This window comes from Syngnathus floridae, chromosome 6 (genome assembly GCF_059516105.1).
Source record: "Syngnathus floridae isolate MCC-2025c chromosome 6, RoL_Sflo_1.0, whole genome shotgun sequence".
NCBI lineage: Eukaryota > Metazoa > Chordata > Actinopteri > Syngnathiformes > Syngnathidae > Syngnathus > Syngnathus floridae.
The window spans coordinates 3881068-3898146 of NC_142418.1; the positions used below are offsets into that span (position 1 = coordinate 3881068).

Here is a 17079-nt window from a genome sequence, read left to right on the forward strand (position 1 = left end):
GGGCGGCGACTTGGGGAACAGAACCGCGCTCGGGCGGCGGGTTGGGGGAAAGAACCACTCTTGCGGCGACTTGGGGGACAGAACCGCACTCGGGCGGCGACTTGGGGGACAGAACCGCACTCGGGCGGACACTAGGGGACAGAACCGCACTCGGGCGGCGACTTAGGAAACCGAACCGCACTCGGGCGGCGATTTGGGGAACAGAACTGCACTCTGCGGCGTTCAGGGGCCCAGGGCCACACTCGCGGTACACACTGGGGACCTGAACCGCAATCAGCAGCAACTTGGGGAACAGAACTGCACTCGGCGGCGTTCAGGGGCCCAGGGCCACACTCGCGGCACACACTGGGGACCTGAACCGCAATCGGCAGCACTTGGGGAACATGAACCGCACTCGGGCGGCAACCCTAACCTGAACCGCACTCGGGCGGCAACCATAACCCGAACCGCACTCGGGCGGTAACCCTAACCTGAACCACACTCGGGCAGCAACCCTAACATGAACCGCACTCGGGCGGCAAACCTAACATGAACCGCAATCTGCGGCAACACGAACATGAACCGCACTTGGGCGGCAACCCTAACCTGAACCGCACTCGGGCGGCAACCCTAACATGAACCGCAATCTGCGGCAACACAAACATGAACCGCACTCGGGCGGCAACCCAAACATAAAATGCACTCGGATGGCGACTCTGGAAGTCCGTACAGCAATTGGCGGCGACTCTGGAAATCTGTATCGCGATCGGCGACAACTCTGAAAGTCCGTACCGCGATCGGCGGCATTTCAGAAGGCGTGGCTGTGCGTAGCGACAGGAGCCATCACGCGCCGCAGCAGTGGGAGTGGAGCCAGGTGCAGCTGGCTCAAAGTCCGGCGACGACCGCGGGTCCGGCGTTGCTGGCAAGAAGTCCGACGACGGCCGTGGGTCCAGTGACGCCGAGGTGAGGCCCGATGGTGGCAGCGAGTCTAATGGCGGCCGCGGGTCCGGCGTCACTGGAGCGAAGTCTGGTGGCGGCCGCGGGTCCGGTGTCGCGGGAGCAAGTTCGACGGCAGCTGTGGAGCCCATGGCGCTGGAACCTGCTCAGACGTGGATCGGGCGTCGCAGCGGGAGCTGGTGGTGGAGGGGGGTCCAAGCGCTGGGCGTTTTGGTGGTCGGATCATTCTGTCACGGTCGGGTGGAGCATGGAGCAGGACGACCAAGTGCAGCTTGGACCAGGGTTTATTGGTGAACTCAAAAAAGGCAAACTGACACGACGTAACCACAATAACATGAATGACTGACCGGGACGTGAAACCAGACGACATCAGGACATGACGACAGCAAGACCGGACGACAACAGGAACCAAAAAAGACCTCATGACAGGAACACACAACGTAAATCCAACACCGAACAACCACAACCAATGATCCGACAGGGAGTGAGGGGCAGACAGGACTTATACCGTATTTTCCGGACTATAAGTCGCTCCGGAGTATAAGTCGCACCAGCCATAAAATCAAAGTCAAAGTCAGCTTTATTGTCAATTTCTCCACATGCCAAAGACACACAAAGAAACCGAAATTTCGTTCCCCCCTATCCCACGGTGACAAGACATGGCTCACAACAGACAAACAAGTAAACAAGTACAACAAAAGCGTGCTGAATAAATAATAAATAAATAACACAACAATAAATAAATAAATAAGAGGAGCAGAAAAAAAAGGAGCAAGTGCGCGTACAGCAGACATTCCCGAAAATAGCGCAACAGTGCCGCACGCTACGCAGAAGGGGGCAGCGAGTTCAGGGCCCTAACAGCCTGGAGAAAGAAGCTGTTGGCGAGTCTGGTGGTGCGGGAGCGCAGGCTCCTGTACCTCTTCCCAGAGGAAAGAAGGTCAAACAAAGAGTGAGCCGGGTGACTCACATCTCTGGCAATCGAGGTTGCCTTGCGGGCGAGATGGGAGGTGTATATGTCCTTCAGGGAGGGGAGCGAAGCACCAATAATCTTACTAGCCGTACTCACTATGCGCTGCAGGGCCTTCAAGTTCTGTTCAGTGCAGTTACCACCCCAGACAGCGATGCAACTGGTGAGGACGCTCTCAATGGTGCCACGGTAGAAAGTAGACAGGACTGCCTGAGGAGCACATGCACGCCTGAGCTTCCGCAGGAAGTACAGGCGGCGCTGAGCTTTCTTTGCCAGTGACGAGGTGTTTGCGGACCAGGAGAGGTCCTCACTGATGTGTACCCCCAGGAACTTGGCGCAGCTCACCCTCTCCACCACAGCACCGTCGATGATCAGCGGCAGGTGTGTTGTGTGACCCTTCCGGAAGTCAACAATGATTTCCTTGGTCTTATTGACATTCAGCAGGAGGTTGCACCACGTGGTCAGAAGGTCAACTTCCGACCTGTACCGAGTCTCGTCGCCCTTCGTGATGAGACCCACCAGAGTCGTGTCGTCAGCAAACTTCACTATGCAGTTGTCGCTGTAGGTCGCAGAGCAGTCATGCGTCAGCAGGGTGAAGAGCAATGGACTGAGCACGCAGCCCTGGGGGGCCCCCGTGCTCAGCGTGATGCTGGCGGAGATTTTGTCGCCAACACGCACCACCTGAGGCCTCTGATAGAGGAAGTCCAGTAGCCAGTTGCAGAGGGAGGTACTGAGGCCCAGCTCGTCGAGTTTGGAGATGAGTCGCTGCGGCACAATGGTGTTGAAGGCAGAGCTGAAGTCCACAAACAGCAACCTCACATATGAGTCCTTTCTCTCCAGGTGGGTGAGGGCCGAGTGGAGGGCAGAGCAGATGGCATCCTCAGAGGACCGCTTGGCACGGTACGCAAACTGGAAAGGGTCAATGGTGGGGGGGAGAATGGACTTGATGTGCTCCATGACCAGCCGCTCAAAGCACTTCATGATGATGGGCGTCAATGCCACAGGGCGGTAGTCATTGAAGCAGGACGGTGCAGGTTTCTTCGGCACAGGAACGATGGTGGCAGCCTTGAAACACGAGGGGACGATGGCCTGCCGCAGGGAAACGTTAAAGATGTCCGTGAAGACACCCGACAGCTCCCCAGCGCAGTCCTTCAGCGCTCGACCCGGGATGTTGTCAGGGCCCGCCGCCTTACGGGTGTCAATAGCGGCAAGCGCCCTCCTCACACCGTCGGCAGAGAGGCGCAGGGGCTGCTCGTGTGGGGGGGGGAGTGGTCTTCAGCGGGCAAGTGCTGTTCTGGGCGTCGAAGCGAGCAAAGAAGCGGTTCAGATCGTTCAGCAGACGGACGTCGCCCTCACAGCTCCTCGGCGTGGGCTTGTAGTCCGTGCTGGTCTGAATGCCCTGCCAAAGGCTACGTGCGTCCTTGCTGTCCTTGAAGTGGGTGGAGACCTTGCACGAGAACGCCTTCTTCGCATCTTTGATGCCTCGGGACAGGTCGGCCCTCGCTGTCCTCAAGCCAGCCTCATCTCCCGCTCTGAAAGCCTTGTCCCTGGCCCTCAACAGTCTGAGGACAGCCCCCGTCAGCCACGGCTTCCAGTTCGCGCGAGTGACGACGGATTTCGAGCAAGTCACATCATCGATGCACTTCGTGATGTAAGAGGTAACAGAGTCAGTATACTCCTCTATGTCCGTCCAATCGTTGTAGGTGGCTGCCTGCTTAAACAAGTCCCAGTCAGTGGTGTCGAAGCAGTCACGAAGTGCATCGGAGGCACCCTCAGGCCACACTCGAACCCGCCTCCGAACCGGCCTGGATGCCTTTACCAATTGTCTGTATGCGGGCAAAAGCAAAACGGTGAGATGGTCAGAAAGCCCCAGATGGGGGAGGGGGGTGGCTTTGAAAGCTCCCTTTTGCGCCGAGTAGACTAGGTCCAGGAAGCTGTCTCCACGTGTCGGAAAAGGAACATGCTGGTGAAGCCTCGGGAAAACAGACTTCAGGTTGGCATGATTGAAGTCTCCAGCGAAGATGGTGAAACCGTCAGGGTGCGCTGTTTGCTGTTCACTGACAGCCTGGTACAGTTCACCAAGCGCCGCGATCTTGTCTCCTTCGATGTTGGAAGGCGGGATGTATACCGCGACTAGCAGAATCGCGGTAAATTCCCTCGGCAGATAAAAAGGACGGCACTTAATGATCACAAACTCCACAAGCGGCGAGCAGTGCTTACATACCACCACAGAGTCCCGGCACCATTCTTGTAGACGCATATTCCACCTCCTCGCGACTTTCCCCCTCGTACAATGGCATGGTCCGCCCGATAGCACGCTAGCCGCTCCAGATGCACGGCAGAGTCCGGAATGTTGTCACTCAACCAGGTCTCGGTGAACACGAGCACACAGCAGTTCCGCACCGTCCGGTTCGTAGACCTCAGCAGGCGAACGTAATCCATTTTGTTGTCCAGCGATCGAACATTCGCCAGAAGAATGGAGGGCACCGCCGGTCGCGCTGGGTTGGCCGCCAGCCTGGCCCGGACGCCTCCGCGCTTGCCCCTCTTCTGCCTCCTCGCACACCGTTTCCGACGGCTCCCAACCGGGGGAGGAATAGCGGGTGAGGTCGGCGACGTTTCAGGACGTAGCAGTCCGAGCGCCTTTAATGTCGACGCTTCAAGTCCAGAACGCCGCAAAACCCACTTCTGCCGATGTCAAGCAGAACCTGCCTGCTGTACTTGTAGCTCGATAAAGCACGACGATGCTTTAATGCCCCAAAAAGTGAAAAAAAACATATATAAGTCGCTCCGGAGTATAAGTCGCATTTTGGGGGCAATTTATTTGACAAAATCCCACACCAAAAACAGTCATGAACGAGCAACAACAGGCTAAACGATAGCAACAACAGGCTAAACGATAGGTATGCTAACGTGACAAACACAAACAAAGAGCTGAGAACGGGCCTGACGTAACATATAGAGTGATTAAGGATAACTATTACATGAATAACATGTTTATAAAACCATCGGTGTCACTCCAATTCATTAAATCCATTGATCGTTCTTTGTCAACAGTGGGTGCGCACGGCTGAGGGCGCTTGCACTTCAAAATATTCCACAGGCTCATATAACGATAGATAAACTATATTTCAAATAACTATAATACAAGCCAATAATATTATCAAACCATCCGTGCACTTTAATTCCATTAAATCCATCGATCAAATTCCTCGTCCTTTGTCAACATCACCGCACGTGCGCCCTGACGTCAGCCTTGTCTTTATTCCACAGATCTACTATATAACTATATTGTAGCGTTAACAAAGTACAAGGATAGACGTGGGTTTGGTAAACGGCTCTTTATTAAACAAAACAAACTTCCAAGCGTGTGGCGGCGTGGACTTCCTGACAGACCAGGTGTGCGTAATGGCCATGTCCGAGCCCCGCGCACCGTTCGCGGACAACCACTCGGCCGAGCGCCGGCCCCCAACTCAGTAGAGTAGGACCGGGCGTGCATAAAAGCCATAATAGTTTTTCAAACCTTATATGTCAATCCAAATCCTTAATTCCTTCAAACTCTTTGTCCTCCGTGTCACTTAGAAATGATCACCGCTAATGATGCCGGTAGTCCTTACGTGGATACGTTTGTCCATTATGTGCACAATCGCCGCGCCGCGCCGTGCTACTGACGTCACTTGAAATAGTAATCCATTGGTACATCACGGTTCTCCAAACTTTCTTTCTGCTGCTCGATTACTGTTTTCAGCTGCATATTTTACAACTTGAAGTTTGTAACCTGCAAAATATGAGTTTCTTTTTGGTGCCATTTTTCTTAAGCCCACCCAATTGATGAGTCACGGCCAACGGTGAAATTTAGAGCGCCCTCATCCAGTTTCGTCTTAAAATATAATTTTTTGGGTTGTTTTATCAAAGTCAAAGTCTGCTTTATCGTCGATTTTTTTTTAATATACTAAGACACACAGAGATTGAAATTTTCCCACTATACCTCGGTGAGATAGTACACATATGCATACAAGCAACACAAAAAAACCCCAAGAAGGCACAAACAATGAATAAAAAAGAGTGTTGAATAAATGATAAATGAACAAATAATAATAATAAATAATAATAAATATAAGAGGAGCAAAAATGGAGCAAGTGTACATACACCAGACAGTGGACTTGGATATGGTGCTTTAAAATGTTAATTGCTTTATTTGATGTTTTCTCTATTTTTTATGTTTTGAATATGTTCAAGATAAAGATATAAAAGCATGTGAAGTGATCAACTATACTAAAAATAACATGGGAAGTGGTCAACTAGTAAGTAAGTGATGTCTTAATGAGCAAGTAAAAATTTGTGAAAAAAAACATATAAGTCGCTCTGAGTATAAGTCGCGCCCCCACCCAAACTATGAAAAAAAACGCGATTTATAGTCCGGAAATTACGGTATTAAATATTATAATAATTATTTTACTCTGATCCACTTGAGCTATTTTTTGGGCGTACACTAATGTATTTAATTCAATCTTCCACATGGTCAGACAATCTACAAGTAGACGTATGGTTAAAATTAACACCATAATTTCCGGACTATAAGCTGCGACTTTTTTCGTAACTTTTGGACCCTGCGGCTTTTATAAGATGTTTTTTGTGATTTTTGTGATGACTTGATCACTTTTACTCTTAACACTATTATATACAGTAAATGCTACAAAACAAACTGACAAATAACTCGTTTTCAAATCAGACGAGTAAAAGCTGGTCAAATATTTAAAAAAAAAAGATATTATTAAAAGTGAAGACAATTTGCAATTCTAGTAATGACACGAATTTGATGCACAATTTGTCTTCGTGGGCCACATAGAATGATGTGGCGGGCCGTATCTGGCCCCCGGTCCTTGAGTTTGACACCTGTGCTCTAAACCCTTTCTCTTACTCTGCCATGTCACTCAGAGATTACACAAAGCAGTGGCGCTGTTTGGACCATCTGCATTGTATTAAAACCCAATCAATCAGCATTTAAATTCAATTCTTCTGACATTTTGCTCACCAAAAACAAGTTGTAATGAATGTGAACTTTTAATGCATTTTATTCAGAAGGTTACTTTGAACCTTAAACGGCGGCGCGGCGTACTTATGGATTTTTATGGCCTCTGGCCTCCAGGGGGCGCTCTAGCAGGAAGCAAGAGCGAGACAGGCGAAGAAGAGATAATGCGCCGAAGAAGACGCGCTAGTTTGTGTTTACATTTCGCGCATCACGCAGAACGCGATCAAGACGGACATTACTGAATGGAAGCCTTTATACACAAACCGTCATTATGGGGGACAAAAGAAATGCATATGATGCCGCTTTTAAGCCAAAGGCAGTCGATGTTGCTGACATTATCTTGTGTCTACTCTGGAGCGTACTTATGGATTTTTACGGCCTCTGGTCTCCAGGGGGCGCTCTAGCAGGAAGCAAGAGCGAAACAGACGAAGAAGAGATAATGCGCCGAAGAAGACGTGCTAGTTTGTGTTTTGATCGTCTCGCGCATCACGCACACACCCGCGCTCACACAAAGACAGGAAGCTTTTATACACAAACCGTCATTATGGGGGACAAAAGAAATGCATATGATCCCGCTTTTAAGCTATACGTGTCGCTTGCTAGTTTAATGTAATTTAGCGCTTCGTGCATGAATAACATTAGCATGAACAGACCCTCTTCACACTCGAAGAAATGCATAAAAGCGACGACGAAAGAGAGACTGAGAAAGTGTGAGGCGAAGGATATCTAACGCTATTCCAATCGGACACTAAGGAGGAAGATGAAGACGGCTCTTTTTTTACTTTTACTGGGATGTTTTTTTTAACCAGCCCTGTTAGTGCTGTGCTACCGTGTTGCTGCTGTGTTGCTGCTGTGTTACCGCCGCGTCTCGGTGACTTTGCTGTGTGACTTCCGTGTTGCTGCGGTATTACTGCTGCGTCACAGGCAGTGTTTGGAAAGAAATGTTAAGGTATGTTATTAAAGCTTTAAAAAAACGTTCTGTGTCCAGTCTTTCTTTGCTAATAACTCGCGTGCACACTTCCGCGTTGCTGCGGTACTACTGCTGCGTCACAGGCAATGTTTAGAAAGAGATGTTCAAGTATGTTATTAAAACGTTAAAAAGGCTTTCTATGTACTGTCTTTCTTTGTAAAAAACTCGTGTGCACGTGCGGCTTATAGTCCGGTGCGGCTTATGTAAGAAAAAAAAACTGAAATGTCCCTGAATTTTAGCTGGTGCGGTTTATAATCCGGTGCGGTTTATAGTCCGGCAATTACAATGATTATTTGAAATTCTGTACATTATTTATACAATTTACAGCTGTTTCAGAGTTTTATATTTTAATTTTGTTTTCTATTTTAGGTTATTCCATAGCCCTAATATCAGGTTACAGAAATAACCACACTTGTTTTTTTAAAACAAAGCATCACAACATCTGTACATTATTTATACAATTTACAGAATACCGTATTTGCCGGTGTATAAGTCGACTCGGTTTATAAGTCGACCCCCTAAAATTCGACGGAAATTTACGATTTTATGATATATCCTTTGTATAAGTCGAGCTCAATTGTTGCATTATATTAAACTTCAAAATTCAATCAGAAATATGCGAAATTTATTGACGAAATGTGTTCAAATTCGCGAGCGATCTATACGCCATTTTAAATATTATTTACCTCATGACCCTGTGATATTACGCGCCGAGAGAGACTAACAACAATGAACACTCTTAGAAACTGGTTTATTTTTAGTTAAGAAACAACAAATTATAATTATAAAGTGATTGCCGGTACATAGAGTTCAAAATTCAACTTCATCGTCGCTATTTCCGAAAAGCTCGTTCCATTCGTTTTCGTTTAGTTTGTCGTCATAAAGGGCATCTTCTTGGTCTTCTCTATCCTCAGTTTCCTCCTCCTCTTCCCAGATAAGGTCGTCTTCTGTCCCATCGAGACCGTTTGGCGAATATTTTCTAAGTGCCAACGACTCAACCGCCGTAAAGTGTCTGCCTCGGCTGGTTCCCCATATCGGCCACCACAAGTGAAAATTCGGCCTCTTCCCCTGGAAGTCTGGCCAAGTTTGGCGAATATTTTCAAAGTGCGAACAACTCAACCGCCGTAAAGTGTCCGCCTCGGCTGGTTCCCCGTGTCGGCCACCACAAGTGAAAATTCGGACTCTTCCCCTGGAAGTCCGGCCAAGTTTGGCGAATATTTTCTAAGTGCCAACGACTCAACCGCCGTAAAGTGTCCGCCTCGGCTGGTTCCTCCGGTCGGCCAGAACAAGTGAAAATTCGGCCTCTTCCCCTGGAAGTCCGGCCAAGTTTGGCGAATATTTTCTAAGTGCCAACGACTCAACCGCCGTAAAGTGTCCGCCTCGGCTGGTTCCTCCTGTCGGCCGGAACAAGTGAAAATTCGGCCTCTTCCCCTGGAAGTCTGGCCAAGTTTGGTGCCAACGACATTCATTTAGACATGGCGATTGAATGTTTACGTACCGGTAGTTATTGTCGTTGCTTGACGCGCGATGACTCGCACATTCGCTCAATACCCAGTACTTCCCCCTAGCAGTCATCGTCGCTGCCTGGCTTTCGATGTCCGTTATTGAGGTGAGAATATTTGAAATTGTTGCTGCGGATGCGTGTTAATGCGACGAACGCTTTATAATGATTCAGTTTCTCGCTGTTTGATGAGCCTGACGGACGCACACCCACGCACAATGAGATGCATGAGAAACGGCCTTGGTTACCATCACATTTGAAGCGATGAATACGAAGTTAAATTTTATGACTCGGTGTATAAGTCGAGGTCGATTTTTTTTGGTCGATTTTGGATCGAAAAAGGTCGACTAATACACCGGCAAATACGGTAGTTTTGGGTTTAATATTTTATATTTGATGGATTTAATTTTGTCGTATATTAGCCCCAATGACACTTTAAATGGATCAATGATTTTTTAAAACATGCTTGTTTTGGTTTCAATATGATCATATTTGATGGATTTAATTTTGACATCTATTTTAGCTATAATGATGACAAAATTAAATAATAGTTAATTACTAATTATTAAATAATTATTAATTATTATAATTATTAAATATTATAATAATTATTTTACTCTGATCTTGATGAGCTATTTTGTGGGCGTACACTATATAATGTATTTAATTCAATCCCCCCACATGGTCAGACAATCTACAACACCTCGTAATCGTCCTGAGCACGACGTTAAACTGCTACCAAAGACTGGCTCTCGGCAGGAAGCGCGGAGGAAACCCTCAGAGGTTCAATGGGCCGATTGGCGACACCAGCAAGCTTTGTAGAGCGCTGTGGGCTGGATGCATCACCTCGTAATGTATTCAGGCCATCCACTGCACCCGGCTCCATCTCCAGCCGTCTTGACTCTGTCTTGCCACTGGATACAGGTGGACTGGGGCGAGAGAGTGAGGTTGGCGCTGCGCAACCCACCCTCACTTAAATCGAATACACCCCAAGTCATGACTTCACACACACACACACACACTCCCTGCAATTGCTCCCCCCCCCTCCCCCCCCCCAAATCCTGCGGCGTCGGGCAATTGGCGAAGTGGCAGGTGTGGACTTCACTGGAAGCTATAGTCACAAACTTGCACGCAGGTGGCTCGGGCCATAGGGTCGTTGTCCAGTGAACCGAGGCAGCACTGGATTCCGGCAGCCCCCCGAGCGACTAGGCAGCCCTATTTAGGTTTGCAGTGCCTACCTCCTGGCATGAGGAACGGGCTAGAAAAGGTGCCCCAAAAATTGCCTGCCTCATCTCTTCCTGGCCAGCTGGCCGCGGCTGGCAGGAGTCCCATTACCAGCGGTAAGAAACAAGGAAACAGGACAAAGGTGACACCAACCACCCTTGGCGCATGAAACCTTCAAGGAACGTGGAGTTGGACTGGGCTGCATTCCGAGACACTGTTGCCTTCAAAGCAGTAGGACCTCCAGTCTGCAGCCAGCAGGACTGGTTCGCCGAGAATGATGACCACATCAGAGATCTTCTCCAGGAAAAACATCGCCTACACAGAGCCCACCTCAGTGATCCAACATCTTTTCAAAAACAGTCTGCCTTCAAGAACATCAAAGCAACCACCCAGCGGGAGCTACGTCGAATGCAGGACGAAGGCTGACGAGATCCAGTCCTATGTAGACCAGAATGACAGCAAGAACTTCTACAGCGCCCTCAAAGCCATCTACGGTCCCTCCTCTTCAGGATCTCCCCCTCTCCTCAGCTCTGATGGCAACACTCTGGTCACAGACAGAGAGAAGATCCTCGAGCGCTGGGCTGAGCACTTTAGTGGCATCCTCAACCGCGCCTCAGTCATCAATGATGAAGCCATTGCGCGCCTCCCTCAAGTGCCACACTGCTCTTGATGAGCCACTAACTGAAGCTGAAGTCACCAAAGCCATCAGAGGACTTCCTAACGGCAAAGCACCTGGCGCTGACGCAATTCTAGCAGAACTCTATTCAGCTGGTGGACCTCCCTTGACCAAACATCTGACAAACTTATTTTACACCATGTGGAGCCAAGGGAAGCTACCTCAGGAGTTCAAAGATGCCTCCATCGTCCACCTATACAAGCGAAAGGGTAACCGGCAGGACTGCAACCATCGTGGCATTGCTCTGCTGTCTGTAGCAGGCAAGATCCTGGCCAGAATTCTGCTGAACCGTCTGACAGAACATCTTGAGCATGAAGTCCTCCTCCCAGAGAGCCAGTGCGGATTCAGGCAGGGTCGTGGAACTGTTGACATGATCTTTGCTGCTCGCCAACTCCAAGAGAAGTGTCGTGAACAGAACGTCGGTCTGTACTCCACCTTTGTAGATCTGACGAAGGCCTTCGACACTGTTTGCCGTGAGGGGCTCTGGAAGATCATGTCAAAGTTTGGCTGTCCCAACATCTTTATCCACATGGTCCGCGAGTTCCATGATGGAATGCAGGCACGAGTCCAAGACAACGGTGCATACTCTGAGCCCTTCCAGGTGGAAAACGGAGTCAACCAGGGCTGTGTTCTGGCACCCACTCTGTTCAGCATGATGTTCTCAGCCATGCTGACAGACGCATACCGTTTTAGGGACATGGGAATAGACCTGCGCTACCGCACCGATGGCAAGCTGTTCAACCTACGGAAACTACAGGCAAAAACTAGAGTGCAGACGACCACAGTCCGCGACTTCCTCTTCGCGGACGACTGCGCACTCAATGCATCCAGCCAGATGGAAATGCAACTGAGCATGGACATCTTTGCCACAGCATGCTCTGACTTTGGCCTCACCATCAGCACAAAAAAAGACAGAGGTGGTGTACCAACCTGCTCCTGGAGTCCTTTACACTGAGCCCCTCATCAGCGTGAATGGTGAACATCTCAAGGCAGCTGAAAAGTTCGTCTACCTAGGGAGCACCCTGTCCCGTATGGCCAATATAGATGAGGAAATCATGCACACATGGGTGCCACATGGGAGTGCAGCCTTCGGCAGACTCCGCAGCTCTGTCTGGGAACGTAGAGGGCTCTGCCTGCAGACCAAACTCAAGGTCTACCGTGCTGTTGTCCTCCACTCCCTGCTCTATGCCTGTGAGACATGGACCGTCTACAGCCGACATGCAAAGCAGCTCAATGCCTTCCACATGAGATGCCTCAGGAAGCTACTGAACATCAGATGGCAGGACAAGATCCCAGACACTGAGGTCCTCCACTGGGCAGAGATGGAAAGCATCTATGCCATCCTCAAGCGCTCCCAGCTGAGATGGGCTGGTCATGTCTGCCGCATGCCAGATAAACACCTTCCAAAAAGGCTTCTATACGGCGAACTACACCTTGGCAAGCGCTCCCGTGGCGGCCAGCGGAAGCGATACAAGGACACCCTAAAGGCCAGTCTCAAAAGCTGCGGTCTGGACCCAGAGACCTGGGAGGCCGATGCCCAACACCGACCAAACTGGCGCTCTGCAGTCAAACACGGCGTTGCAGACTTTGAAAAGTGACGCATCCACGAAGCGGAACGGAAACGGCAGCTTCGCAAAACAAAAGACAGTTCTTCTCTCCCTCCCAACCAGCCCTCAACCCTAACCTGCCCCACTGCAACCGGTCATTCCGTGCAGGGATTGGCCTCATCAGCCATCTCCGCACACATAAGACACTATGAAGTCACATGGTCATCTTCGAAAGCGAAGGACGAACATGACATGAGACGTATGGTTAAAATTAATAATGATTGTTTAAAATTCTGTACATTATTTATACAACTTACAGCTGGTTCAGCGTTTTATATTTTGAAATATCATATTTGATGGATTTAATTTTGACGTCTATTTTAGGTTATTCCATAGCCCTAATATCAAGTTACCGAAATAACCACAATTAACACGGATCAATGGTTGTTTAAAACAGCATCACAACTTCTGTACAATATTAGTATTGAATGTTAAATTTATACAACTTCCAATTCCTTTTCAAACAGGTAGGCTCTGCCTAATTTGTGCAGTGGATTTTTTTCTGTTTGTATCTGTTGTTTGTACATAGTATGAATGACTTTCACCTTGCTTGTGCTTTTGAGTGTATTTGTCTTCATTTGATTGGTTATGTGTGGTTTGCCTGTTTGGAACCAGGGCTGTGGACCCGGTCGGATTTTTGCACCGAGTCCAAGTCCGAGTCCGGCCTCTTGACCACCGAGTCCGAGTCCGGCTGTCCATTTTTTCTGTTAATTCATGTGACTGCTTAGTCTTTATTCAAGGCTAATTTAGATCAAAATCTACCAGAACGAACGCAACTGCGTTCACACTGGCTGGTTCGGCTTATACAGGATCCCTTGCTGAAAGCGCGGACGTAAAAGTGAGGCGACGTTCCAATCGGACGTCGGATCGATAACATTTTCCCTGCCCTACCGGAGTTGTGCTAGTTCATAACGTAGATCACTCATGGCGTAGTCATAAATGTACGGTTGACAATTTAACCGATAGAAGTGGATACATTGGAACATAACCTACACTCTAATATATTATTTGACATGGTATTAAATGCGTGGCTTTACAAAAATAGTAATTGAAGCCCACCCTTAGCCCTGAGTGCCATTGTGCCCAATTAAATAACCATTCTGAAACACGGGACATGTAAGATAATATTTTCTAATCATTAATTACACCATTATAGCTCAGACATTTATCTAAACACAAATAATTAGTGACGACCCCACAACTATCGAAACACATCAATGATGGGTAACATAATCGTCCTTGACATTGGTACATAATGTAAATATTAGCCGAAGTGCAACTCAACGTGGCCGCATTGATCATAAGCAGGGCTATGGACAGTATTCCTACGCGCATTCTCAGCAGCATGATGAAAATAAAATTGAACGTATTTTTTTTTTATTGTCGGACTCGGTGGACTCCGTCAAAATCAGCACCGAGTCCGAGTCCGGCAAAAATGACCGAGTCCGACCGAGTCCGAGTCCCCGAGTCCGAGTCCACAGCCCTTTTTGGGACAAATGAATTCAATCTAATTCAATTCAAATTTCAGATTGGTTTTGGGTTTAATATTTCATATTTGATGCATTTAATTTTGTCGTCTATTGTAGGTCTAGACCTACATTAGACGTCTATTTTAAGTTATTCTATAGACCTAATATAGACGTCTAAATTACGTCTATGTGTAGACCTAATCTAGACATCTATATTAGGTCTACAGATAGACCCAATATAGACGTCTATTTTAGGTCTATATATAGACGTAATTTAGACGTCTATAAATAAACTAAAATAACCTAATATAGACGTCTATTTCAGGTCTATATATAGACGTAATTTAGACATCTATAAAATAACCTAAAATAGACGTCTATATCAGGTTACAGAAATAGCCATTTCACATGTACGCATCAATATGCTTGTTAAACACAAATCTAAACTATTTATGTACATTATTTATACAACTTACAGCTGGTTCAGACATTAAAATTTTTAAATATGATCATATTTATTTTTTTAATAAAGACGTCTATTTTAGGTCTATAACGTAACCAATTTTAGACGTCTAAATGAGGTCTTTACGAGACCAGACGTCTAATAGACGTCTATGGCTGACAGGGTTAAGTCCAAGCTAGAAATCGGTTGATAATGAAAAGGACAAACTTTGCAGGACAAAAAAATAGCTCTAACTGATAAACCTCGAAGACTCACCTCATAGCAGCATTCCTTTGTCTTCGTTTGATTTTGTGTTTAGAAGCAACAGGGTCAAACTCAACGGGCACTGGTGCCGCACACTTCTTGTTTGTTTGTTTTTCACGGAAGCGCACTGTTTATGCACGTGTCTCCTCCTCGCGTTTCGAACGAAGCAATACACTTCACACGGATCGTTGTTTGTTTTAAAACAAAGCAATACAACTTCGGTACATTATTTGTACAACTTATAGCTGGTTTAGGGTTTAATATTTCATATTTGATGATGGGACAAGTGGTATAGAAAATGGATGGATCGATGGATGGCTGGATGATGGATGGATTTATGGATGGATTTAACATTGGTTATAGAAATAAAGACACTTCACACGGATCAATGGTTGTTTAAAACAAAGCATCACAACTTCTGTACATTATGTATACAACTTACAGAATGGTTTTGGGTTTAATATTTTATTTTGACGGATTTAATTTTGTCGTATATTTTAGGTTATTCCATAGCCCTATGACACTTTACACAGATCAATGGTTGTTTAAAACATGTTTGTTTTGGGTTTAATATGATCATATTTGATGGATTTAATTTTGTTATCTATTTTAGGTTATTCCATAGCCCTAATATCAGGTTACCGAAATAACCACTCTTAACACGGATCAATGGTTGTTTAAAACAGAGCATCATAACTTCTGTACAATATTAATATTAAATATTAAATTTATAAATTCATACAACTTCCCATTCCTTTTCAAACAAGTAGGTTCTGCCTATTTTGTGCAGGGGATTTTTTTCTGTTTGTATCTGTTGTTTGTACATAGTTTGAATGACTTTCACCTTGCTTGTGCTTTTGAGTGTATTTGTCTTCATTTGATTGGTTATGTGTGGTTTGCCTGTTTGAAACGAATGAATTCAATCCAATTCAAATTTCAGATTGTTTTTGGGTTTAATATTTCATATTTGATGCATTAATATTTTGAGATAGGATATTTGAGTTTTCTTAAGCTGTAAGCCATAATCAGCAATATTAAAATAATAAAAGGGTTGCAATATTTCAGTTGATTTGTAGTGAATCCAGAATGTATGCCATTTTTGTTTTTTTAATTGCATTACAGAAAATAAATAACTTTATTACAATATTCTAATTTTCTGAGACAGTCCTGTATGCCTATATGTGAGGAAGGCTGAAGAGAACCAGCACAAGCAATGGAAAACATCTGAACTTCACAAAAGAAAAAAAGAAAGTGCTGTATCAAGATCCAAACACAAAACCTTTTTGCTATGACACCAACAATAACCAGTCTCACGTAAAGGAGATGTAGTGAGGGAATTTCGCACACTTCGCAATTCCTGCCTTGTTCAATAGCACACTTCAAGCATACGTCAATCTCCACAACCACTTCCAATTTTGTTTGCTCTTAAAATAATTGTAATTTTGTTTTTAAAGCAAAATACGTACAGATTGAGTGCTGTCAATTCTATGATGACTCTTTAAAAAGGAGGGTGTTATTGACTTAATAACATCTTATATTTTGTCTAGCATTACCTGGTTTCTCACCAACATGATCCTCTGATGACATTGTGATTCCAGACGCCTGTCTGCGCACAAGTCTCCTGACAGATACGTGGAAAATAAGAAAAGAGGATGGAGCACTTATCCATTCAACTTTTTCTCTATACCAACTCCCTGAGCCATTTTCCTGTTGTGGCGCCAACAGGAAGAGAGTGCAGTGGGTGGAAGAGAATTATCTCGGATGGTGGTGAGTGGGAGGGAGAGGCGGGGTAAGGAGCATTGTCCACTGGGAGGTTTTCTACATTCAGGAGACTGGGAGCAAGATGTTATACTTTAATATTTGTCTCAGTTGAACAAAAGTTGCAACAGTATGCAAGATTGTAGCTAGTTTTTTTTGTTGCTGCTGCTATGCTAATGTAATGTATCAATTTATATTAGACTTTCTCAGGCCTGTTTTGAGTTTTTCTGTTCAC

General features: G+C 46.4%; 1 protein-coding gene across 10 annotated transcripts in view; it reads right to left on the reverse strand.

The window, feature by feature from the left end:
- The window catches only part of exoc3l1 (exocyst complex component 3-like 1), a 129377-nt gene extending 112579 nt beyond the window's left edge, over positions 1–16798 (reverse strand). For 7 of the 10 annotated variants that reach the window (XM_088377778.1, XM_088377769.1, XM_088377773.1 and 4 more), the window contains exon 1: positions 16640–16798. In XM_088377778.1, the coding sequence (XP_088233904.1) occupies positions 16640–16673 (34 nt within the window). In that variant the 5' untranslated portion in view covers positions 16674–16798. Of the gene's footprint in view, positions 1–15098; positions 15205–16639 lie in introns of those variants that run through there. The other 3 variants (XM_088377779.1, XM_088377775.1, XM_088377770.1) reach the window with 2 other exon arrangements.
- Positions 16799–17079: the final 281 nt, after the last annotated feature.